The 25,686-nt window shown below is 46.3% G+C and overlaps 1 protein-coding gene across 3 annotated transcripts in view; it reads left to right on the forward strand.

Annotated features, from left to right (window-relative positions):
• Positions 1–868: 868 nt before the first annotated feature.
• Positions 869–25,686, forward strand: part of LOC147187809 (SAM and SH3 domain-containing protein 1-like) — a 112,826-nt gene continuing 88,008 nt past the window's right edge. For all 3 annotated transcript variants that reach the window (XM_086099956.1, XM_086099959.1, XM_086099957.1), the window contains exon 1: positions 869–1,816. In XM_086099956.1, coding sequence (XP_085956082.1) covers positions 1,325–1,816 — 492 coding nt within the window. In that variant the 5' untranslated portion in view covers positions 869–1,324. The remainder of the gene's footprint in view (positions 1,817–25,686) is intronic.

A 25,686-nucleotide genomic window follows, 5' to 3' on the forward strand; every position in this document is an offset into this window, starting at 1 on the left:
TACTTGCTTTGAGATCTTGAAATCAAGATTTGCAATATTTATGTAAGTTGAGGGGTTCGTAGTTTTGTAGTGGATAGCTCTACTTTAAGAATGGGCAAAATGAGAGATGGAATGCCTTGAAGGCAGCTTTTTTATTTTCCAACGTCTGCACCTCCGAACGAATGAACGAGAACACACCTTTTTCCAGTAACACAAACACTTCCTGGTTTCCTTTAGCCAATCAGATAATAGCAACATAAACTTGTTTAAGCAATTATTAAACGGAGTATAACCTAGGTAACTGTAACACAAAAGAATATAATGCTCAAATATAAAATGAAAATAATAATTTAACATAAGCTTACATTTATACACTCACCAGGACACTATTTGACAACAGTAGTGCTCACTCACGAATGGACTTTCAGTTTATTTTAACCGAGAAAAGTGGATGACAAGCTTGGCCACGAAACGAATTCAACCCAAGGCAATTAAGGTATCACAGCTCAACTTTTTCGTAATGACGTCCTCTTTTAGTCCAATTTGTGGGTGCAGTTCTCGTTGACACCCAATAGGCGGAGCTCTAATGCGATGAAGACACGAGCGTACGGAAATGTTTGAATGAGTGTGTCGAGCGCAGCCGTGTAAAGAAGGCGAGGGGGAGTGGGACGGAGACAAATTGACAACAGTCCGCTATGACGTGAAGCCTAAAGACATTTCACCTTTCAAATCCCCTTTCAGGGGCGCCCACGCAACTTTCGCACAAGTTGTGCGAACGTGTCACAATCTGTGTGTGTGTTTTTTTTTTGGAAGGGGGCGTGGACGTCGGAGGAGCCGCAGCGTGCAGTCAGTCACTCCGGCTCGCGTGTTGCCTCTTGGCTGCATTTCCAGCGTGAGGTGAGTGACGCGCACGCCGGAGGAGCACGCGTGGACGTCGGCTGCTTTCGTTAGGAGTCGCTCGCTACAAACACCTCGTTTGTCATCTGTTCGGGAGTGCCAAGCGCAAGGAGCTTTTTTATTTCTTTTTTTCTTCAGCGTCACGAAAACCGGTGTTGTTGGAAATATTTCCCTTTTTTTGTGGCAACGTTGGGCAATGGCTGCGTTGATTTCGAAGTGAGGATCTACATTGGCAGGTGTTGCGTTCACACGCACTTTGAGACACTCGCCCTGAACGGATTACGCCACCTATTCTTTCTCTGCACGGAGATGTGTTCACTTTTAGTTTCAATTCAGTAAAAGGCTGAGAGCTCATGATGCGTTCAAGACGCTGGGTGGGAAAGTGAGCGTCACTTTTTTTTTTTTTTTACGTGCACCCCCCAGCCCCCCTCAAAAAAGACTCAACAACATGACAAGCAACGGACCTGTCATCGTCTACGAGTGGCTCAAGACTCTGCAGTTGGCCCAGTACGTGCAAGCCTTCGTGGATAATGGCTACGACGACCTGGAGGTGTGCAAGCAGATCGGCGACCCGGACCTGGACGCCATCGGGGTGTACGTTGCGCACCACCGCCGCCGGATCCACGACGCGGTGCGGCGTCTTAAGGAGGAGGCGAGAGACGCGGCGAGCGGGCTGTACTTCACCCTGGAGCCCATGCCGCCCTCCGCGGATGTCTACACCGGCCACATGGTAGACCAGTACGAGTCCAAGCTGCGCGGGTCCAAGTCGTGGACCGAGCCCGCGCGCGGCGTGGGCTACGTGGGCGCACACAGGAACCTGACCCTGGGGAACTGCAGGAGGGAACTGGTCATCTACCCGAAGCTCAAACTCAAGATCATGATCCGGGATAAACTTATCAGGGACGGCATCAATCTGGCCAGGGCGCCCTACTCCAATAAGGTAATTTATGACACATCCAGATCGGAATCAATATCTGAATCTTAAAACGTCACAAAAATATCTTTGCAGAACTTTGCTTGAATGGGTAAATGTCTTATTGTTTTTTGAACCAACTAGAGCATGGGTGTCAAACTCAAGGCCCGGGGGCCACATCTGGCCCGTCAAATCATTTTAGGTGGCCCCGCGAAAGTAAATCGAGCATGTCAAGCTCCATGATGCTTGCTAAAATCTGAACCAAAATTCAAATTGTCATCTGTAATCCGCAGTATGTCATTATTCTTGACTTTGATTGACTGATTTTAAAACTGGTTATCCATTAATTTGTTGTCATATGTGGACTTTATATGGTTTCCCAAAATTCATAACAGCCCTCCAAGGGAAACCGTAACTACAATGTGGCCCGCTACAAAAATGAGTTTGAAAAAAAAAATGCCCTTGAGGGGAAAGTGTGCTGTCCTTATGGTGACACATTTGAAATGAATTGTTTCAAGAAACGGTCTCGTTGCTAATACAGTGACAGTTGGCATGAATGAATCTGACGGTCATGGGCGTATTAGTTGAACATGGTACCACAAATCTGATTGGACAATAGAATTGAACATAAACGTACAGTACTGGAGTATTTGCATAAGAGGCTTAAGGCAGGGGCGGTTCTGGATCAATTTCACTGAGGGGGCCGGGCTGGGGCCAGGGGTTTTGTTGGGGGGGGCACATTCAACCCAGGGCTAAAAAGACAGATTCGAAATCTTATTTGACTTTTTATTTCTTCAGACTTTGAAATTGTAGTCATAACATTACAGTGATGAGAAAAAAACAGTATTAGGAGGGCTAAAATGTCTGCAAGCGTAACAATACGTCTGTTGAGAATATTCAAGCCAGGGGATGATATGGTACCAGCCTGCCGGGGACAAAAATTGCAAATACACTGAAGCTAGATGTTTTACATGCATATAATTATCCAAATTTTAAAAGGCAATGTCTTATATATTGATCCTGTTAAATAAAAATAAAAATAAAAAGGGAGACTAAAAAAGTTACACACACACACGCGCGCGCACACACACGCACACACACACACAAACACGCGCGCGCACACACACACGCACACGCACACACAAACACGCGCGCACACACTCACACACTCACACGCAAATAGCACTCGTGTCGTGGTAATTTCCTTCTCTGCGGACTGCTTCTCATTTCCCCGCTCATTTTTAAATGGCGCAGCGCACTAAAGGGTCCGACTAGAATGTTAAATCACGCACTTTGGTTCCACCTTTCGCGTCGGCGACTCGGCACGACTGCGTAATCTGCGCTCGGAGGGGGGGCCACAGGGGGGGCCAGAATCGGTGCTACAGGGGCACTGGCCCCCGTTGGCCCCCCCCCCCCCCAGAACCGCCACTGGCTTAAGGTAAATGTCAGCCTGTTGAAGTGTCGCCACACTTTGCGCCTGCGAGTGTGTCGACCGCCATGACCGATGGCAAAGCAGTCGGTTCAGATCAATAAGCCCGCAGAGGGTCTGCCAAGGAGCTTTCATCATCTCCGTGATTTCCTCTGAGAAGGGATGGGGTGGGGCCAAAATGGTACATTTAGATTATTAATCCACTTCCGACCGCACCTGTCACCATTAGCCGCTAGCAAACGCTTGCCCTTTCTCTTGTAGGGGGATGACCTGTTACATGCTTGGATCATCTTCCATTTCAAATTGTCGGTTGCCAACCGTTTTTGATGGCTCGGTTCGTAAATGAACCTCGGCTTGTTGTGAACTCAGGCGCCTGTATAAAGCTGCGCGGATTTGCAACAAAAGTTACCTTTCATTATTTTCTCGACAAGCTTTCGTATCGAGCTGTGGTCCTCTCTTGGCCTTGCTTTCAAAGTAGTTGATTCACAACGAAACAGTGTAACTCAACTTTGGCACGTGGTGCCTTGTGGGCGACGATGCCGCCGTTTTGGTTGGTTTATGTGTCGGGCCTCGTTGCCTCTCGCTTCTCTTGATTTTGGGTCATTTTAGAGATTGTTTTTAACTCATTCAGTACCAGCCAATTCTGGACCAAGTCTGAAAAGACGTTTAAAAACGTCTTTGGGAGTGAATGAGTTAAAAGTCGGAGAAATACCTCCAATTGTCCACTTCAGCACCTTTTGAGGAAGTTCTTTGCTGTAGGCTGAAGCCCTGGAGACACGCAAAGTCTGCAGGCTGTCGCTTTGTCAAGCCCCGATCGCTCGGAATGACATTCCAGCCTCGGGTTACCGGTGTTACCCTCTTGTGTTTACATCCTTGTATTCCCACCCCCATCCGTCATTCAGCACCTTTCTCCGCTCCTTCCTCAGCCGCGTCACTCAAAGCTCAGACTCGCATTTGACTTGTGTCGCCGCCGTGCCACACTTTGCTGTTCCGTGGTTGCCGCTCCTTCTTCCTGTTGAGTGACAACTGTGTCATAATGACATCAAACACCAGCAACAAGCTCGTGTCCGGGATGAGAGTAAACTTTATAGAAGGTTTAAATTTGGGTCTTGAAAGAACCTGTGACGTTTTGACGAAATGGGCTAAAAGGATGCTAGCGGGAAAGTAAATCGAAATGACGAAAGGATGTCCAACCCCCCCCCCCCCCAAAAAAAGAGAGGTCTCCAGATAGGCAGACGTACAGTATACACCACCGCTTGTCAATATTTGTACATACGTCGACTCAACTCCGATTTGCCTTTCGTTAGCATCTCAAAGTGACGCTAGCTTAGCTTGAAATGTGCGTGCATCATACATTTCTGCCGCTTTGGATAAATGAATCCAACAGAGATTCGGGATTTGTGTGAGGGATTATCTGTCGAACCAAGGCCGAAACAAACACAAAAAAAACCTGTCCCATTGAAAAAAAATTAAACCATTTTTTTTCTCAAGGCCGCTTCTGCTTAGAGCCAAAGCTTTGGCAATCGGGCCTCTGGGGAGGTCAAGGTTTTCTCTTCGTCGATTTGAATTGGCTCCAGCCCAGTGCTTTTTCTTCCACGAGTTTGAAAGATAGAACCGTGACCAGCTGATGGAGGTCCGACCAAGAGGCCTGTGATTGGTCTCGAGATAAAATGAGACGGGGGGGGGGCCCCCCACCGCCCCTTATCCTTTTTTCACAGAGGAGACTCTGAGCGGAGAGGGCAATTACAGGACGCACAGTCAGTCACAAGGGACGGCCTTTGTCAAGCGCGACCGCATCGCCACGTCTTCTTTACTTCTAATGCGACTTGTCTTTGTCGTGCAAAAAAAAAAAAAATGGTGCCATGCGAGACAAGCCATTACCAAACAATTCACCGAAAGAGCTCAGCCGGGTAAAATAAATACCCGTGATCCTTATCAAGCCCGCGGAGAGCACTTGTCTGCGAGCGAGGATGATTTCTGACGGCGTAAATAAAACACTCGTACGTTTCTAAATCTGTCATTCGAGAGCAATATCGGCAGGCGCGAGATATTGTCTGCGTTCAGACCGACTTAAATAATAGCTTTTGGGAAATTCGAACTTGAAATACCAATGCATCTTTTTTTTTTTTTAAAGTGTCTTTTGTTTTGAAGCATGACAGCATGGTGGCGTAGTGGTTAGCAATTCTACCTCACAAGTTCTGGGTTTGGATCTTTGCTTTAGATGAACCGCGTTCTGGTCGGGGGCAACCTTGTCATCAAATCTGATGTTGGCGACGGCTCACGGACAGTGTGAGTCATGGAAAGCCATAATTTGTTCGTTCCATGTCTGGATGGGGGGGGGGGGAGTGGATGCCAAACACGAGGGGCTTCTCCATTGTTTGCGAAGAAGCTGATGGAGCCGTGTGTCCTTTCTCTGCGTCGCCTGTTTTGCATAGCCAATTTCCGTCCATTCAACCAGACAGAAAAGGCAAGTGTCCAGCATTGTACCCGGGGGCGGCGGATGAGGATGAGATTGAGGTGGCTCTCTCGTAAAGAGAGACGGGAGGGTGTGGGGGGGGTTGTGAATAGATGGACACCTTGTCGTTTATTATGCGGGACAAGCTCGGGCCGGCGATAAGGCGAGGAATGCTCCGTGCGGCGCTGAAGGAAAAGTTGTCCTTGATCTGACCTGCGCACGCTACGTTGATGTCATGCATCTAAAGAAAAAGTCACCTTTTCATCTAGCGTCAAGCCTCGTTGGGAAAAAAAAAAAAAAAGGGAAGCTGCACTTGTCACTTGTGTACGCTCATGACGACGACGATGGTTTCTTTTCATGTACAGATGGGCTTCGTTCTTTCGGTTCTTGGAGGGACACTGTAATGCGCATGCCAGGCCAGTAGTTGGCGACGTTGCTTTGCATAGCAACATTTTGACTGAAACGCTATCCTTTGACGGCAAACTAGTTGAGACTGAAACAGAAACAAGTCATTTTAAACTAATCAAAAATAATCCCTTTGCAATCTGACCAAGGGGGAGCAAGATTTCTTTGAATGTGGCCATTTTTTTTTTCTGTTGAGGACCCTCAGGCGCCACTGGACCACCGCCAAGACTTTTAGTGTGATGTCAGCCATTTTCACCCTTTCACACATATTCCTGTTTATAAAAAAACATTTGACATGTTGAAGACGGTCATCTTCCCAGACGACTGACACACATTTTTTTTTCCAACCAGTTGTAAAATAAGAATATACTCACATTTATCTTCTCTTGCTCCAGTTGAGTATCCCAGTGAAACGTTCAAATTCACTTTTTGGCAAATATTCCTCCCCATAAGTATACAGCTGGCATTTGGCCACAAAGGGGGAATGGGAAAATGGCTCACAACAGCCTCACTGTTCCCCCCATTTCAATGTTCTGTTGAAAGCACAGTTTGCTTAGTCTTTATTAAGGGTTTCTTAAACACACAACTCTATAAAGGGGCAAGTCGTAAAAAAAAAAAAAAGCCAAGGACAGGCCCCCCATTCTATTGTACTGCATGGATGGAGAAAGTCAATTAGCAAAGTGACCTGCTTTTTTGTTTTTTTTAAGGGTGGTGTTGGGGGGGTTCTGCAAGAAATTAATGGTAATCATAAAGAGTTACTCTGTTCTCCCTGGATTATTTTTTCCCTTCTTTCCACATTTCCACGGGTGTTACTGAGTGAGTTTTTGGAAGGTTTTCTTCAAAAATAAATTTTCACAATTTTTTTTGTCGGTACATCCCCCTAAAAAGGCAATTAAAAAATATATATTATTATTATTATTTTTTGTCGGAAGAAAAACAAAAATAGGCATTTAGGCCCGACAAGTAATAGTTGTCGTTCCATTGGTCTTGGGTTATATGGATCACTACAGAGTCCCAACTTGTGTTAAAAGAAGTCCATCCACTCATTTGAGGCTTTCTGTTTTAAACAAACCAAACTTTAGGGCCTCTTAAAAGCCTTTTGTGAGACATTAATGACAAGTGCCGAGGTCTGATGGCCATCACTGTGAGCTTTAAACCCTAACCTTATGCCCGGCGCTTGACCCTGCATGTCCCTGTAGGATGAAAATAAATGTCTTCTAAATTTGACACACCACAGAGAAGCCCGTTGTTAAAAACTCTGCCAATTTTGAACGATAAAAAGAAAAAAACCCAAAACTGTCGAGTATATAATATGAGGCTTAAAAATGGTGCAATTTCAAGGCGCTCTCTCCGCTCCGCCCCATCCCACCCCCAGCTGTCAACTGTCAATCAAATAGCACTTCGTCAGCCCGGAAAAATTGATGCTACTTCATCTAGCAATCTTACGCTTACACATAACTACATATTTAGGCCGCCAAAATATATCGGTGTAAATCCGTCAGTGGTTACAAAGTATATGTCTCACCGAATCGTCCCGGGGCTTTTCCACACCGTGACGAGGCACTCTAAAGGGGCCATTCCAGTGGGAATCCTCTGTCCGCATTTTGGCTGTCATGTCGGGCTTTTGAAAATCTTTTTTGGCCGCACTCTTCCGCCTTCTTTCCATGACGTGCGTGCAACTCACGGTTGACGATGAGGCGCTCTAAACAGACTACTGCGGTGGACTATAGCTGAAGGGAAGATGCATTTTTTGAAGAGGGTTAGCATAGCTAGCTAGCTAACAGTTGTGCCAGCTAAGCGTTGATGTGAATGAAGGCGCCGAAGTTCTCATGTTGCGGTGCGACTGATGTCGCATGCCCAAATCCGACACAGGTTTTTAAGCCACGCCCTCGAAAAAGCAACAAACTGCAGATATGTAAAATATGTTTTCCAACCAAATGTATGGGTCTTTATCTTGGGTATGTTTTTCATAAAAGACGAAGAGACAGTTTGTTTTCCGCCTGAAGAAACCAAGCGTCTCAAGGGAGGGTGTAAAAATGTGTGCGTGTGGGGGGGGGGGGGATGTCCATATTGTGTGTTTGCAGCTGGCTTATTCCACTCAGTGCAAAAAAATAAATTAATAAAAAATAAAATAAAAACAGACATGGGGTGAGAGGTGCTTGCTCTGTTTTTAACATGATCAGGTGACTCAGTCTGCGGACATGTGAATCCGGTTAGGGGTGGGGGGTTGGGGGGGGTGACATTTCACAGGCCTCAAGTTTACAATTCGCTCTGCGTTCTCCCATTTCTGCCGTACGAGTCCTAGACATGAAAACGGAGGCGGGGACTGCAGATTTATACCTTCTGCTGTATCAATGTCACTGCGATGTACTTCACGAGCACGAGAGCTAACAACGGCGTGCGTCAATTTGATCATTGTCGGGTATTCTACGAAAAACCGGCCAAAGGATTTTGCAGACGTGCTATGAAAACCCCAGACCTCGTTTGGTGAAAACGAGTTCAGTAGTAATTTGCCATAACAATGTTTAGCAGATGATAAATAAATACAGTCAAGCAGGCCAGGGAGTAGTTAGCGCAGCGATTCTGTTTTCCGCGGTTTTGCCGAGGAACACGTCCCCCCCATCGCACACATTCATGACAGATGCATTATCAGAGCTATTCTGGTCCAAGGCTTCCAGACAGGCTGTCTACATAACCGCATTGTGCGTGTGTTTACCATGAAGGAACGAAAGGCTGCGCATGTGCCACATAAAAAAAATAAACGCTAATGAAGAACATGCACGTTTGAATTTTCAATCAGCATTTTGTTTGTTCAGCACTGGTAGCCTCTAATTGGTTTATTTGGCTCGACAGGTCAAAGGTTCCCCCAAAATCCGTAGCATTTCTTTGATACGACACTTAAAATATTCAGACGTGACCCTGTTGGTTCACCAACCACAAACCCCAATGGAAAAAAGCTCTCCCTTTTTACCAGAAATTAAACTGTTTTCAGATGGAGGGCGCACCGTATTATAAGGCGCATAGAATCGAAGCAACAATCGTGGCTGCGGTTTTCATGATTTAGCCACTAGATGGAGCTACGCTAAAGGGAATGCAATACAATATGGCTTTATTTATATGCCGCTTAAACAACCGCTGCAGCTGTACCAAAGCGCTTTACCGAACATTTAATATCGTACGTCCAAGAAATCAGAATATCGATCCACATATAAACTGCATCGGATTATAAATCGCCCTATAAATCGAATGCTTTTAGGTGCGCCTTATTGTAAGGAAAATGCAGGATGTGGTTTTAAAAGGCGGCGGCTGGCCTGGTGAGTGACGTGGGTGCCAGGCTGTTTAGAGCACGTTTTATGTGGAAAAATAATCACTGCGAAGCTTCAAAGCGGAGATTTTGCTCAGTTTTGTCATCAAATTTGGATTATTCGCTGAATCAATTCAGCTTTAATAATGTCCAAAGCTTCGGGCCAGCACGTTTTTTCGTCTGCGACCTTGCCGTCGTCTTTGAACATGTTGGCAAAAACGAAAACGTTCCGATCCGAGTCCGCGCCGCCAGAGGGAGTAAAAGTGACAAGTGAGCAGGTGTGCCGGTGTCACAATGTCGATTGCTGACACGCTCGCGTATCATCAGCGCGCGCCGTTTCACTCTCAACCCACTCAGACTTGCCGTGCTCATTACGTTGATTACTCCGGAGAATGGTCTTTTCGGAATGGAAAGTGATTTTCGTTTTCGAAACTGTATTTGGTTTTCTGTGGCGTCTCGTGACCTCGAGTGTGGTCATAATTGCCTCTGAGTCGCACAGATCTCCGAGCAGCGAGGTCACGCGTGCTGCAGGTGTTTGGATCAAACAGTCGCCATGGAAACTGTAGCATATTGAAACAAATGTTGCCGTAAAAAAAATAAAATATTCATACAGTACGAGCTCCTGTGAGTTTTGCGTGTTGTTGATTTAAACTGGCAGCCGGTGTTTTGATTGATACAGCTTTGTAATTTTTTTTTCATTCATTAATGCTCCAAAGAACTGTTTCCGTTGAGGCAAAGGTTAAACCGCAACCGCTTAGCCAAGGTTAGAATCACGTTGGTGAGGGCTCAGACAAAGGATTTGATCCTTGAGCTGAGAAATATTTCATACGGTGGGCTAATTAGACTCCATTCTACTGAATACTTCCTTTGAGTGGACATTTGGACACACCCCACGCCCCCTGGCCCCGCCCTCTCCCATTCGATGGCCTTCTCAAAGCGGAATTTTTCGTTTCTGATTTACAAGGCATTACGTATGTAAATGGCCTCCACTTGTAAACTCCCCTTTCATCAGCGGAACTTTGGCTTTATGAAAAAATGGTGGTGGTGCAGGGGAGGGGGTTGAAAAAAAAACCTGACCCAGCACACTGAATTTCCTTCTTAAAGCCTTGATCCCAGTCTGCAGTCCCAACTGGAGGGAGTACATTCTCTTTTTCCAGGGTAGGATGCCATTGAGATGGAGCACTTACGGAAAGTCCGTAAATCACAACTGGAAGTCCACATTGGAATTTTGACAGAAAGTGGTTCATTCATTTTTTATTTATTTTCCCCCCAAAATATTTTAAGTCGTCGTTAAAACCTGACAACTGAGCCCAATCGTTTGCATTTAGTTACTGTCCGGCTGATGTCAGTCAGTCGGTTGTTTGAAAACCTTGACTTGTAAAAGGTATGTTTTGCTTGCGCTCAAATTATGAAACCTCGGTTGACAGTCATACATAAAAATAAAACATTTTAACTGCCTAAAAAAAACGTATCGGGTGCCTCATAGCGGCTACAGATACCAGCCACTGATACATAGTATGGCAAAATAGCTTCAATTTGAATTCAACTTCAGACAACTTTATGAAGCATCTACTCAGTTGACATACACTCCAACAAACGCCTTTGCTCGATTAATCGCACAACACATGCAGGGCCCTTGATGGCCCACGTGCCTTAGGTTGCCCACCACTGCTTAAACCGGGCCATAGTGACACAAGTGAGGTGTGAGGGTGCGACGGACATGGAGCGTGCGTATAATTACTTTGTCTCCAAAACGCTGTCAGCTGGCTGCAAGGCGCGCCAACACTCAACACTTCCTCCCTTCAACCTAATTGGCGCGTTTCCAAAATATGAGGGCGGGGCCCTCGTTGCAAACTTTGATCTGGGAGACCACACCTGTGTCGACGTCGCTACCCGAGTGCTTTTACTGTGAACTTTCCTGGCAGGGGATTAAACCGTGCCGAACCTGCTGAGTGCCCGCCTGCCTCTGGCTCTGCATACCTGAATGTGGACTCTAATTACGTGGCAGTTACTGCATTCCTCTGACACGCCCGTGCGCTCTCGCGCACGCTAGCTATCGCACGTGGTTTCATAGAAAAGTCAGCATTTGATATTTTTTCATTTTGCTTCTCTCATACATTTATTCCACGTGATCTAGAGCTGCGGCTTTGCTATCTGCGTAGCTAACTGAAAATTCCATCAGTATTATAACATTTTTAAAAATTAGATATATTTTTATATTTGGCTGTCAGAATCAAAATGCGCCGATTAATTTTCACCTATTAAACTGCCTTTGAAATATCTGGCGGCTCTTAACAGTTTATAATTAGCGGCTAGCTGCTAGGCGTAGCCGCTAATGCTGGTAACAGGCACGCATTATATTACGGCCGTTTACCAATTAGCGTTTTTGTACATTCTTATGTGAAATGTTAATCTCAGACGTACATGACTGTGATAATTTGTACAATGTTCATATTTCATGTAATTAAATCTATTAGGGTGAGCACAATCCATTCTGGGATGCTAGTTGACATAAACCAAGACTTCTGTGGCTCTGAATTTTCCGCTGTACAAAAATGTAATAATTTTTGGGAGTTGATCAGATTTGAATGGCTTCTTTGAGATGACACATTCCTCAGTTATTGCAAAAGAAAAAAAAAGTCCACAACCTTGTTTGTGGATTGAAGAAATGGCACGGTGAAGCTAACCAATGCAGTTCCATCCGTTTGGTCCGCTGCCAGAGTCCAACGCACCATTAGCCGATCCATCTCGACACCCACAGTAGGGAAGGTTAAAGTTCATTGCGCTAATTTCTGCTGTTTGACCCGGCTGCATGCTGGACTTAATTGTTCTATTCATTTGAAGTTAACTGCTCCACACAGTGATGGAGAAGAGCTGCGTGTGCTGAGGCTGCAGAGGAAAGAAAGAAAGAAAAAATCTTAGATAACACCAGTTATGGCAGCGAGTGTTTGGAGTCCCCGCGGCTTCTGCCAAGACACGTCTGGTCAAGCTGCAACATGCACTGTTATTAAGTTCTTATGAACTTGGACATGCTGTGGAAGCACTGGTTCAAGAAGTCCAGGCCTTAGGAGATAGAAAGAGGATGACTATATATAGACGCGGCGCTTTCCAGCCTCCATCTAAGGTCATGCTCTCGATTGGCTGACAAGGTCTTCTCTTTTCGAGCTTCACTTGCTCGTCTCTTCATCGACCACAAAGAACCCACAATTGTCATGTCAGCAAATCTCCTTGCGCCAAACCGAGCCCTGTTTACTTTAATAGCACCCCACAATTTTGCATCGACGAGAGAGGGGGGTGGGGGCTGGCTTTGTCTCCTCTCTCCGGTTTGACTATAGTGGTGCCTTGAGAGACAAGTGACCCGATTTTGGATTATTTTATTTTATTTTTTTGCTTTGACTTGCAAACTTTCAGCTATGACGCTGAACTCGATTCAACTTCCCCATTTGCCAGATAGTGAACAAATGGAGCTGTTTGTTGCCACTCGTGCGTGAAATTTACCGTCAAATGAACGTAAAAGAATGAGAAATGCAAAACGCCATGAACATGCTTTGGCGTTTTCAGAAGCGACACATAGTTGAACACGGTGGAGCAACACATGTAGCCAGACAATACGATACTGACGGGCATATATTCTTTATCCTCCAAGAAAAATGACCAACATGACAGCATCTTACTGAGTCATTTGGAGTAGTCGAAGACATACTATTGTTTTTTTTGAACGGATTACATTCATTTCAATATTCGTGTTGTGTACTGTGTAGCTCACATAACACTTTTTCATTGAGTAAGAGGGATCGCGTTACACAATGAACTGAAGTCACCCGTAATTTACTGGGTGACTATCATGATCACGGACAAACATTTTTTTCAGGTTTTCTCTGACCTGACGTTGACTTACACAACCGCCCGAGAGACTTCTAATGATCAGTTTGCTTGAAGAGGATTATGCCTGAAAAGCTTAGTCATTTCTACATGAGGAAACGTTTGAACAATAGAGGGTTATTATGAGTATTTGTCTATGACCCGTTGTTGTAAGAGCATGAGAGGAATGCCCGGACAACAAACGATGAACATCACGAGCAGCTGGTGCTTTCTGTAGGCGTAAAAAGCAGGATTACAGAAGAGGAAATTCAATAATTTTAATAAAAAATAGGCTACGCCGAAAAGGTTTTTTTTCTTCTTCCAATTTTATCTCAAAGTAAATATTGTGCTGCTATCCAATGGTCATCAGTGGAATTACACCCTATCCAAACAATTTAGACCAAAATGCTGACCTAACTAAGAGAAGTCTGTGCTGCACTGTGACTCTGTTAAAATGAATACATTTTAAAGCCCTTTGCCCCCAAAATTGTCCACCGCTTTGATGAACAATACCAATTCTCGCTTTTTCGAATCGGGAACCCAGTCGAAAATTTTTAGGCGCGGTCATACGGTTAATCTGCTAAATCTCGTTTTCTTTTTCTTTCCGGCGTGAATCCGGGTTTCTAAAGCTGCAGCGTTACACAAAAGCTTGAAACAATAAACTGGCTTACTGACAGCTCGCCGGCCGGAGCTGAGTGAGCGAGCGAGACGAGACGAGGAGGGGGGGTCATGCATCTGGAATTTTTGTCTGTGTGCCGCCAAACATCCTCGCCCAGTTTCACCTCATTCTCGCTCGCTCACGCACTGGAAAGACGGGCTGGAAAACAAACAAACAGACTGGCAGGCCTGTTCAGCCAAGCAGAGACAGGCGAACTGGTGGTGGTGGTGGTGGTGATGGGGGGGGGGGGGGGGGTAGATTTAGATTGACAGATTAATTTAGGGAAATATTAGAAAAGATAAAACCATCTCTCATTGAAGATCTTCTTGTTCTCATCTGCATGCACGGTGGCGTTCGTTTTGCAGCCTTGTGTGCCAGGCAATTACTAATACCATATATACGCCCAAGCATTTAAGGTGTGAATAATTTATATGCGGCTCATTAGATCATAAGTCGGTTCATAAAGCATGCGTGGCGGATTGCTGGGTTCATACCACGGAGAGGAAAATATGCAGATGATCATACCTGAATATCATTTTTTAGAATTTTTTGGTTATTTAAAGACGGTGTTTTACAGCCTTTTGAATAGAATTCTCTTAACGGATCAATGAAACTCTGAATTAAAAAAAATCAGGAGTAAAAACATATTTTGGGTGGTCATTTGAATGGTCTTGGATTTGTTTTATCCTGTAATGCGTTTATATGTAAAAATCCTGAACATATTTGAAAATCGCTAGTTCAATTGGTTGTCCAATAAATCAGTCGGGCCCTTGTCTTTGGGAAAGAGGATTTTTGAATCGTGCATAAAAGGGATGGGTGGGGGGGGGGGGCATGGGAAAGCTTGCCGTGAGCCTCCCCCAGGAAGAGCGTATTGTGCAGCCAGTTTTGGTGACGGTCACTTGACCATGAGAACACACTGTCAGCCCACAACAATGGCCCCTAGGCCCGAGAGCCGCTTCTCCTCGTGTGCAGCGAACTCTGTCTGCTCCATTTATGGAACAGTGGCGCTCAAAGCCGCCCCCCCCCCCCCCCTCCCTCAACTCCACTCCCGCACTCCTCCACTCACCACCCCGCCTCGGCCGCCGCATTCCTCAAACTGCACACGGTGACCTGAAATACGTACCAGCTGGTAAGCGTACATCCCCCTCGGATCCTCGAGGGTGACCGGAATAGCTGAGTCAGACTGGATTACTTTTGCTAATATCCCACCCCCACCCCCCACAAGATGACAAAAGGCGTAAATCGCGGCGAGGCCCTAAGCGAGAGGCCGTGTCACCCTTCCCAAGTTGGAGGGCAACGATGATGTGAGGCGAGGCGTCTCTCTTTTGTCATGCAGGAATTCCAAAGCAAAGGCTTTCGACGCATTGTGATGGAAAGTGGCTCTTCATATTTTTTACACCCCGTGCTGGTTGTGTGGAAGTAATTCAAGAAGAGGGAGAAGGGAAGACTGTTTGCGATCCCCGCAGGCCGTGTGTACAAACCGAGCCCTCCCTCTCATTATTCGCCATTAATCACGATGTATTATGGCGGGTTCCTCGTTTCAGCACATGGAGGGCAACGGCAAGTGTCTCATCTTTGAAATATGTTTGTCTGGAAAGCAACGCCGCGCGCCGTTTTCGCTGATCATTAGCATTTTCGAGAACCCGCACGAGTCGAGTGCTGTTGATGAGCGCAATCCTAATCAGGATGTTGTTGATGAACCGTTTTCGCTCTTTGAGGAGACTGATGACGGCTTTTGTTCCAGTCTGGTGACGTCATTTTGGGGGGGAATTCAAACTGATTAAATGACATCTGTTGTCACGTTCGTTGTCAAAAAGTGAATGGAAGGCTGTTCATATTATATGACTTTGAGGACGAGTTAAACAGAAAGCAGTGGGCGCAAGAGTGTTAATGTTCTGCTGATGTTCCACAAGGCTCCATGATTGGCCCGATTGTTTTTTTTTTTCTTTTGTAAATGACTAATCTACACAAGGGCGGTTAGCACGTCTGCCTCATAGTGCACAGGTGCAGGATTTGATTCCGGCTCCAGCCTTCCTGTGCGAAGCTTCTCCCCGTGCCTGCGTGGGTTTTCTGTGGGTATTCTGTTTTCCTCTCACATTCCAAAAACATGCATGGCAGGTTACTGGAACGTTCTAAATTGTCCCCAGGTGTGATTTTTAGAGCATGAATGGTTATTCGTCTATGTGTGCCCTGAAATTGGTTGGCGACCGGTTCAAGGTGTACCCCCACCTACTACCCGAAGACAGCTGTGCTCGACTACAGTACGCTCGTGAGGATCAGCGGACTAGAAAATTCTGTTCTCATACCTTGGCAGGAGAAAAGTTACAAATTGTTCATGAGTATAAGTATCTGGGGGTTGTTTTTGGATTATGTTCTCTTTTTTTTTTTTTTCTCTAACCCTATTTTTGAGTGTTGATACTAGAATTGTTGCGTCAATCTGCCAAGGGACTGTGACTATATGACTCTCATCTGTCACATAGTATTTACATGCAAATGTTTATGAATATGCATTGTCAGGTTTTAAAAAAAATAGTTTTCAGAATCAGTATTATTTACGGTATATAACTCCAGGGAAGATTTTCTGTGGGATTTTTTTTTTTTTATCTAGAAGAGCATTTATTGGACGGGAGGGCCTGCTTGGATTGTGGTTCCAATTGATCCCTAAGGTGTTGAGCTGCGGTCGAGGTCAAAAGCTGCAAGCGATTGAGAGGGGTCCGCCCCCAAAACTGTTCCCACAATGTTGAAAGAACACAATGAAGAAATGTGTTTTCATTTGACTTGTTTTTTTTTAAGCGGTACACCTCAATCAATTTGTCCATTGCCTGAAACCTTGGCACTAGTCGCACGCGTTGTTTATTTCCATCAAAGCAAGCTGCATCCCTCCGGTGATGCTGGCTTTTGCTCTTCAAGCACATCGGTGCCCCCGCTAGCTAGCATGTGGCTCAGAACCTGGGACTTCTGGGCCATTTGGGGTCTGCATATGTTTCATGTGACAAATCTGCTAGTCTGGAATAGGGCTGGGCTTCATTTAAATTGATTGGAATTTTAGGTGATGACGGATTTGACGGCCGTATATGGCTCCGCCCTCTTCTGTGCTAACAGTAAATTCAGGAGTGTTCAGGCACTCCCATTTCAAGCTTTATTTGCCTTTAGAGTCCAGTCCAAAGACACTTCCTGTCTTGTTTTGCCGCAACGTGAGACAACCTTGGAAAGTCACGCCAGCCAAAGATGAACAAAGCTTTGGATTTTTTTTTTCTTTTCACTCTCGCGACACACAGTTTGATTTGTGTCATCCTGGAATGTTTTCAGCCCCCCCCCCCCCCCCACCCCTGAACTTATCACACCTGCAGTCTGTCTCAGTGTTTACCATTGACAAAACTGCCCTGAGGCCAAAAGGAAAAAAAAAAAAAATCAAAGCGAACCGGCAGTGTTCGAGGTCTTCATATTTGGCAGTGACAATTTTCTCTCCTGGCTTTTCCTTTCCTCGCTGACAAGGAGCATAAAACATTTATGTAACCCCCCCCCCCCCACCCCCACCCCCTCCACTGATCGACATTCAGTCGGCTCATTATGGGATGTCACGTCTGCTACCTCCTTCCTTGTTTCCAAACCTTTCAGAGAATGTGTGTGTGCACACGTGTGTGTGCGTGCAGGGCTTTTTTTGCCTGCTAAAAAGGTTACCAAGGAAACACAGGAGCAAGCTCTGATCCCGCAAACAAAAGGGCCAGTGCAAGGTACTACTGATGTTGTCTGCTGTAGTCATCTTGATAACATTGGTCAGATGGGTGCTGCTGTGTCACAACCTGTGGATTAATTATTATTATTTTTTAACCAGTTCCTTGTCAGATGTACGGGATTTTAACGATGACGAGTGAGAAATGTGCCGATAATGAGTCATGCGCTTGCTTCGAGTGGTTCATTTGTCACTTCCAGTTAAAAGCGTCACGTCAAATTGACACAAGCGTATTTCCTTGTCTCATCTCCACTTTGCAAGTTCAAGTTTAAGAAATGGGTCAATGCGTGTTGAAAAACAAGTATGTGTGTGAGAGTGTGTGGAGGCTTAGGATGCCGGAATGTTCTATAAGTGCCCATCCACAAAATGGCCAACTCGCGAGTCCCGGGAGGAATGCATAGATGAAGACCTTCCGCGGCCATTAATCCTTCAAGGGTCTTGACGCCGGCGTGCCATGTTGAGGAATCCAGTTGACTCTGCCAATTCCGGCATTGGCCGCGAGGCTCCCGGCTGCTAAGCGGCCCCGAACTGCACGTCGCGTATCCCAAGTGGCCGAGTGGAGGTCGAGCGTCGGGCAGGGGGTTTGGTGGGGGCTCATGCCACTCTGGCGCGGCAGCGTGCCAAGGTCCTGTTTCAAAATGCTAATCCGAGGCGTCTTGTTTGCGCCCCCTCCGGAGGGCAGCTGCTCTCTCGCTTGACGCAGAAGTCATTTGGCACAAGTTATCACAATGCGTGGTTATTTTTCGGGTGCGTTGATGGGTGTTCGGAATAGTCGACGCCTTCGCCGAGCGATTAGTCACTTGGTATTTGCTCTTGTGCGGCAAACTGGTTTCGTTGTACTCCCGTGTCCTTACGTTTGTGCAGCCTTCTCGATTGCGTCAGTCAGCAGACGGAAACCTGCTGACTCGTACGCTCGGCTAGCGACGTAGCGGGGGACGCGCAGGGGTCAACCGGGAGTATTAGCGCTCGTTGGAAACCTTTCGGAAAGGTCGTCGGCGCAGCACTGCTTTCAAATCTACTCTTGACCTCGTCGGCGAACCCGACACCCTCCGCTCACGCCTGACTGTTTTTGTCAACGGGCGGAACATCCAGTTGGCCAGGACGACGGTTGCGGTCCTCTGCCATGTTTGTTTTTGCCGAGCTAGCATGTGTCGCTTGAAGTCCGAATTGCACATTGCTCAACTTGAACCCTTTCAAGCTGTCCACTGTAATAACCGCCGTGCCTGAAAGGGTTAAAGAACCAACGGGACTGTTTTGTTAACCAGTCTTTCATTCGGGTACCAAATGCGTCAGATCCATGGAGCCGAAGTAAGCTAATGCTTTGCTCCCCGCTATCAGTTCGTTGTAAGCAAAGCACGCCGCCGGTGTTTGCACACAAGACAGCAGCACCCCGTGGCTTCCCCTTATTACCTTGTGACAAGCTCTCTCCGTTTCGACTCAGTCACACTCGCGTTTTGCTAAAGTGGCGGCGATGCATGCGCACGTAGCGCCTGCTGTTATTGTGTTTGCGTTCACCTATTGGCGCATGGTATTAGCCAGCGTCGGGGAGCAGCGGCTCGTGTTGAAGGCAAACTGCATGCAGTGCAGAATCTCTCCCGTGGATGCGGCTGAGCACACAGTCGATTTGCCCGTGGCTCGTTCATGCAAATACGGGCGCGGTGACAGCATATACGCACGGTTTATTATTTGTGGCCCCGCTGTATCGCAGAAACATGATGGGGTGCGCCATATTGCCACCTGGGGGCAGTATCGTCCAGACATAGAGGTATAGTGTCCATCGAGGTGATCTGAGCTCCTCAGTTCAGCACTGATATTAGTCGTTCTTTGCAGAGGATGAAGAATAGATGCCTGTGAATATTTTAGTGTTGCTCTACTGTTTACATTTCTAGCAGACTTGTTTAGTTTGACTGTGAAGTTCAACTGGAAGTGGCAGAAGGAAGCCTTTTTTTTTCTTTTTTTCTTTTTACTATGCGGTTTTATTTTGTATTTTCAAGACTTTCACACATGCTCTTTTTTCTGTCATTTCAACTGAACTTCACCACTTATCATTTTGATAAGGCTTTAATAGAAAATGAGCTTTTTTGGAATGACCTTGCTTGGCGAAAAATGTTTCCATGATATACAGTAGTAAATTTTTTCATTTTTTTAAAAACGTGATATTCTTCTTTCCAAACCATAGAAGAACACAGCCGTTGATTTATTTTCCCTCCTGTTATTGGCCCGCATTTAGAGCTAATGACATCCACCGCGCGGTAAAATGCCATAATCATTATCTGAATGGATGTCCTCATGCAGAACTCTTCATTAGCCTTCATCTCGTCTGCGAGGGCGCCGCAAATGCCGCTGTTCTCATAAAGACACCAACCGCTGGTCCTGTACCCGGCAGGCCGTGCCCACACAATTATTCCATTAATAATTATATTATCCACATAATTATTAATGGAAAATAATTATGTGGATCATTAACTATGTCGTCGTAGGCCAAAACGGATGGAACAGCAAATTAGCTGTGTGACACGCGTGCACTCACAGCTGACAACGAGGCACTCTCAAACGGCCACACAAGTAAAATTTTTTTACTTATTTATTTTACACACGACTACGAAAAAATATTGAACGTGTAGCTCTGTACCGTAATCAACCTTTGGGCTCCCCCTCATTGAAAATGTAAACCCACTAATGAGTCTTGGAGTAGAGCGGCGCCTCGTTCGCCGCCCTGTTGATTCCACGGCGCCGAGTAAATGAGTGTCTGTGTCCAAACAACAGCTCACCCAAAGACCAAGCGCAGTGGGCTAATTTACTCGACGGCTCTTCTATTTTGTCTGCTTAACCTCAAGTTGTCTTTCGGGAACGAAACGCGGCTTCCGCTGAAGCACAAAAGGGGAGTGATCTTGACAGCTCGGACTCGCACGATGAGCAATTTCTACGAATGATTTCTTCCAGTTATTGGCTCCAGTCAATAAGTAATTACAAACAACAGGTGTGGGGGGGGGGGGGGGGGACTAACATGATGGAATTTCAGTGAGCCCCTCATTACTTCTATTGAATCTTTTCGACGCATATTAATGACCTTTCGATACAAGATTAAAGTCATTACACCTCGAATGAACTTCCACGATGGCAACGTCTGCTTGCGCATTCGTTCATTCGTTTTATCAACCCCCCCGCCCCCACGTTGGCGGAAGGCGGGAGGGAGAAACCTCCACAGATGGCGCGACCTTTCTTCGTCAAGGCTCGACATCACAAAACTGTTAGCCGGCGCAAGGTTAAACACGCTTACCCTTAGAAATGATTTACAGCTCCTCTCCTCTGCTTCGAAATAAAAACCTCCTCTCGCATTTTAGTTTTGTTCCGAGGTGCTTTTAAAAGATTAGTTGTGACCTTGTTATGCTGACGGAGGAGCAGCGTGAGGAGGCAGGCAACAAAAATCAGGGCGCCGCGAAGTGAAAATATCCAAATGCTGTCAGCCGCCCCCCCCTCTCCCAGACCCCTCCCCACCATCATTTTCCATTTCCGTTACAAGGTCACAAGTGTGAATGGCGAGCAGGTGGTTTAAATTTGCTGGTTTTGCTCTCTCGTCCCGCACATTCCCGGTTCAGCATACTTGCATATAAATAATAATAATAAATAGTATGATATTAATTTTAATAATTATATAAATAATGTAAAAAAATCCATATTTGTGATTTTTCCCAGTTGTCCTAGGACATTTTTCCACATTCTGTTTTGTTAAAAAAAAAAAAAGCTTTTGTGGACAACCCAACTGGCCTTTTTTTTAAAATTATGTATTTCTTTTTTAAATTGTGGCAATGACTCTCTGTGCTGCAGGTGACGTGGTTGGCAATTTCCATTTTATTTTAAAGCACATTGTATCAGAAATTAGTACAGGAAGCTGGCAGAGCACATGTGAGGACTCGCTAAGCAGTCTGGATAATGATTTCGAAATCAATATTGTGACAAACCGGCTGCACCGGTGCCTGTGCCAAAACCTCGTCAGATCTGTGCGCTGTGCATCCCCCACAGAATCTCTCCTCTTAGCTGAAATGATTCGGCTTTTGATTGATTTCCTGCATGATACCTTTTCACGTGACGACCATCTGCAATGCTAACACAGTCGGCCCCATCGACCAAAAACAAAAAAAACCTCAGCGGCGGATTACAGTCAAGGCGCTTTCACGCTGCCTGTAAGAGATGATTTTTTTTTTTTCGCGCCTTTGTTTTCTGTGTCACTGCACTTTTTAAAAGACAGCGAAAAGCAGCGAGGTCAAGTCGATGGCGATTTTCAGCCTTTGGATTTGAACTTTACTGTCAGGGTAAACTTAAAACAGAGACTGGCTGAGGGGTAGCGGATGGATGGGTGAAAGGATGTCGATCTCAAAAAGACGCTTCAAAAAGCGTCGAGGACTCATGCCACCCAAATTGAACAGGAAGGCGGCCATTTTGGCTAGCTACAAAACGTCAAAAACGTTTGCCCTTGTTTCCTGTTTAGTTTCAGTCATAACATTCAATGACAAATCGACCCAAGCTAAGAAAAAAAAATCAATTCCAATTCAATTAACTTCTTTTAGAAACCAGAGCAGCTTCCGTATGGAGGACCTTGTCATGGTTTAGCCGAATTAGCTGCCATTGGTGAGTGACATTGATATTGTAGCCATTATGCTTTCGGCTGTTAAGTGGGGAGAGGGTGCGCCGGCACTGTTAGACTTGACCATATCCTTTTTATATATTTAAAAAAGTTAAGTCTCAAATGACCAGTTGATTAAAAAATTTCTTTTTTTATACTACTTTCTTTTTATGTTGTGAATTGGCACAACATGGGTTGTGCCAAATGTGCTGCCATAGATACATTTGCCTTGATCATGTTGGGATTTTGGAGGGGATTTTTGATGCCTTAGCGCCCCCCCTCACCGCCCCCCAATGATTTCTTTTGTGGGATTTGCCCGATAAATGTGCAGCGCAACCCAGACATCAAAGTGACATGAATGCTTTAGGCTCAAAATGTGTCATTTCTGGCACAGTGTTTAATCCGAATCTCCCGCTACGCAGCGTGTGATGCTAACGACTTGATCGCCGATAGCGCATCTTGAACGAGGTTATCGGCGCCCGCTCATCAACCCCGTGGGCAACCCCCCCTTACCCTCAGAGACACAAATTCCTTCGCTCCACAGATTGAACAGGCAGTTGGCACCCTTGCTTTTTCGGGGTACTTTGCTCCATTTTGGAGAACCGGAGGTTACGTAGAGTTCACGGCGGGATTACACGCTGGCTGCGGGGCTTGTCACTTAACAAAGAGAATTATCAATCCTCTCAAATCCACACCGACGGGACCGGCGTGGGCCAGGAATAGCGCCGTCGCAAAATGGAAATGAGCAAAAAGCAGAACGCGCGGCGGTGGCGGCTTTGATTTGTCCCTTGCGGGCGTTGCGCATTCGTGTGCGTTTGTCAATTTGAAAGTGTTTCTGCGGGGGTGTGCGTTCGCACGTGCGGTGCGCCAAGCAGCTTTGCGCCGGGCAGACAGCGGGGACGAGTGAAAGCTTTTTTTTTTTGCCGCGACGCATCCCACTGTGAGTTCGGCGTCAAGGATGACAGTCGTATTTAGCTGTCCTTTGTCATCAATACAAAATGAAACCTATTCATGTTGTCATGTTTCCGCATTCAGGAAAATAATTGTAATTATTTTTATTTTTTTAAAAAAACATAATAGTGTCATTGACACAATTTACTGACTGCCTGTCCTGCCATATTTGTGTGTTGAATTTGTTATTCTGCACGTGAGCGTTTGGGTGTGAGTTGTGGCCCATAGCAGCACATAAGTCCAGGTACCACTTCAAGTCCGACTGGAAAACAATTTAAAAACTCAAATCGTAGTTTACGTTTTCTTTTTGGGGGGTCGGGGGGGCGGGTTCTCCAGTTTCAGCGTGACAATCAATTGTAATTCAGCGTGACTCTATGCATTTCTAGCCAGACTTGACCTTCCCCGCTGACCTTGTGCCGTCTGGTGGCCACCTGGCTCCCGTTTTGGGGGGGTGTGGGAGGGGGGCTTGACGGAGGACACGCTTGGCCCTCCTCACGCCACACCTGACCAAGATTAATGGCAAGTCCGATATCCATCATTATTCTCTCTAATGGCAGACGCGTATGGCCCTGGGCTCCGCAGCGCTGCTGCCAAACAACCACCTCCTGTTCGACTTTAGAGCATCTGCGACTCGGACTTGGGCAAGAGTTGGAAGAAGATATCTATAAAATCTGAAAAATACCGAGAAACTTTTTACTCATCAAGTACTGTTATGCGCTTTACTTTGGAGTCAGTCAATCCACCATCTCCAGTTGGTCCAAAATACTGCCGCTCATTTTTGTTCTTTGGCTTTTGGCTCAGCATGAGACTTGATTTTTTGTTTTTTATTTTTACTGTTTTTGTGCTTTCAAATGTCCTTGTTATTCGTTTATCCATTCAGCTTTCCAGTTAAGCCCCGTCTCAACCCTCGACATCCCTCCCAATTACCTTGAGACGAGGGTCAATGAAGTCCTTGGGAGGCTCTGTTGCAGGGGAAATGAGGCGGCATTGGGATGGAAAGCATTGTTGAAGGAAGATGGATGTAGAGGTATTTGTGTGGAAGGAAGGGGAAGCGAGAGAGGGTGAAGACGCGGAAGCTTGGGGTGGGGGTGGGGGTGTTGCCTGCCCGCCCGCTACCTCCACTCGTTACCTCGGAGACAATGGGGACAATGGAAGGGCAAAATCTTTTGAGCAATATTTACATTGCCACCTCCAAAAATCGTCACATACTGGTCAGGTTCAACCCTGACGGATCACACGATTGATAAATAGCTTAACCGCAGAGCGGCTAATAATGCGGAAAATCACAGCTTGCAATTAAAGCGCGTGTGGTTGTGTTGGTTGGGCGGCTTCTCGCGCGTGACTGCCATTTGTTCTAGATTTACCGGAATAGCTACACGAGTTGCCGTTCGTCATCAAGGCCCAGTTGTTAAGCCTGCTTCATCGGAATGAATTTCCACTTAAAGGTGGGCGCGATCGGAGCCGGAAATTCCTCCGCACGCCATCTGCCGTACGGGTTCCCGCCCCGCCGTTTTGAATATTTCCACTTTCGTCATACAAACGTTCCCCTTGAATCCTCACCTCGGCGGATAAGGCCACCGTCTCATTTCAACGCCGCCGCCATTATTCTTCTGATGAGACCCGGGCAATGATTGGGCTGTGCCATCGGGTTGCCGCCGGGACGGCTGCCGGGAAATAAATTGGGCTTTGATCCAAAATTGTCACCGGTTCCTGCTCAGTTTTTTTTTTTGTGTTTAATTGCACTTGGTATCATTGGCGTGCGCCGTGGATCGTTAACCACTCGATGGAAGCCGATAAGCGGACCAGGAAAATGAAACAACAAAAATAGGCTCCAGAGTCCCCAAAATGAGTTAAATGTCATCCGGCAGATGTGATCAGGTCCCAGAACCAGAACCAGGACATATCCTACAACGCCCTTTACCCTTTAATACCCACTACTGGATGGTAGCGGGTTTTCGCCTCCCTCATTTCTCTCCCCGTGAGGCTTTGCAGGGGGGGGCGGGGATTTACAGTATGCTCTTATCAGCTCCCGAAAACCTGGTTTTGGACAGTGAGTCGCGGCGAGCACACCGGCGGACTTGGAGCGTTGCTTATCAGCCCCCCCGCGCCGGTGGCACAGACATGGGCCGCTCATGGGTCGCTTCTTATCACATCAGTAAGTCTGGCAGAACAGCGGCGCGGATATCGGGAACACTGTTCGAGGGGTGGGGGGGGGTCTTACTCCAGTCGATAGTGCGAGTGTTTTTTTTCCAGCTTCGAGTGGGTTGAGACTTTCCACCAGAGCGTGACTTGGTAATTATTCGTCAATCATCCAGGAGTGATCACTGAAGACCCAATACTGTGGGTACTGTGACTTACATGTGCCCCCAATTGATCAGTTCTTCCTTTTTAAGAGCCGCTGCTTGGTCTTAACTTGGAATTCATTTGACAAGCTTAGACACAAATGTAGTCGTAAGGCGAGGTACCACTCCGGTGCT

This window comes from Hippocampus guttulatus, chromosome 20, assembly GCF_054856545.1.
Source record: "Hippocampus guttulatus isolate MCC_2025c chromosome 20, RoL_Hgut_1.0, whole genome shotgun sequence".
NCBI classification, from domain to species: Eukaryota; Metazoa; Chordata; class Actinopteri; order Syngnathiformes; family Syngnathidae; genus Hippocampus; species Hippocampus guttulatus.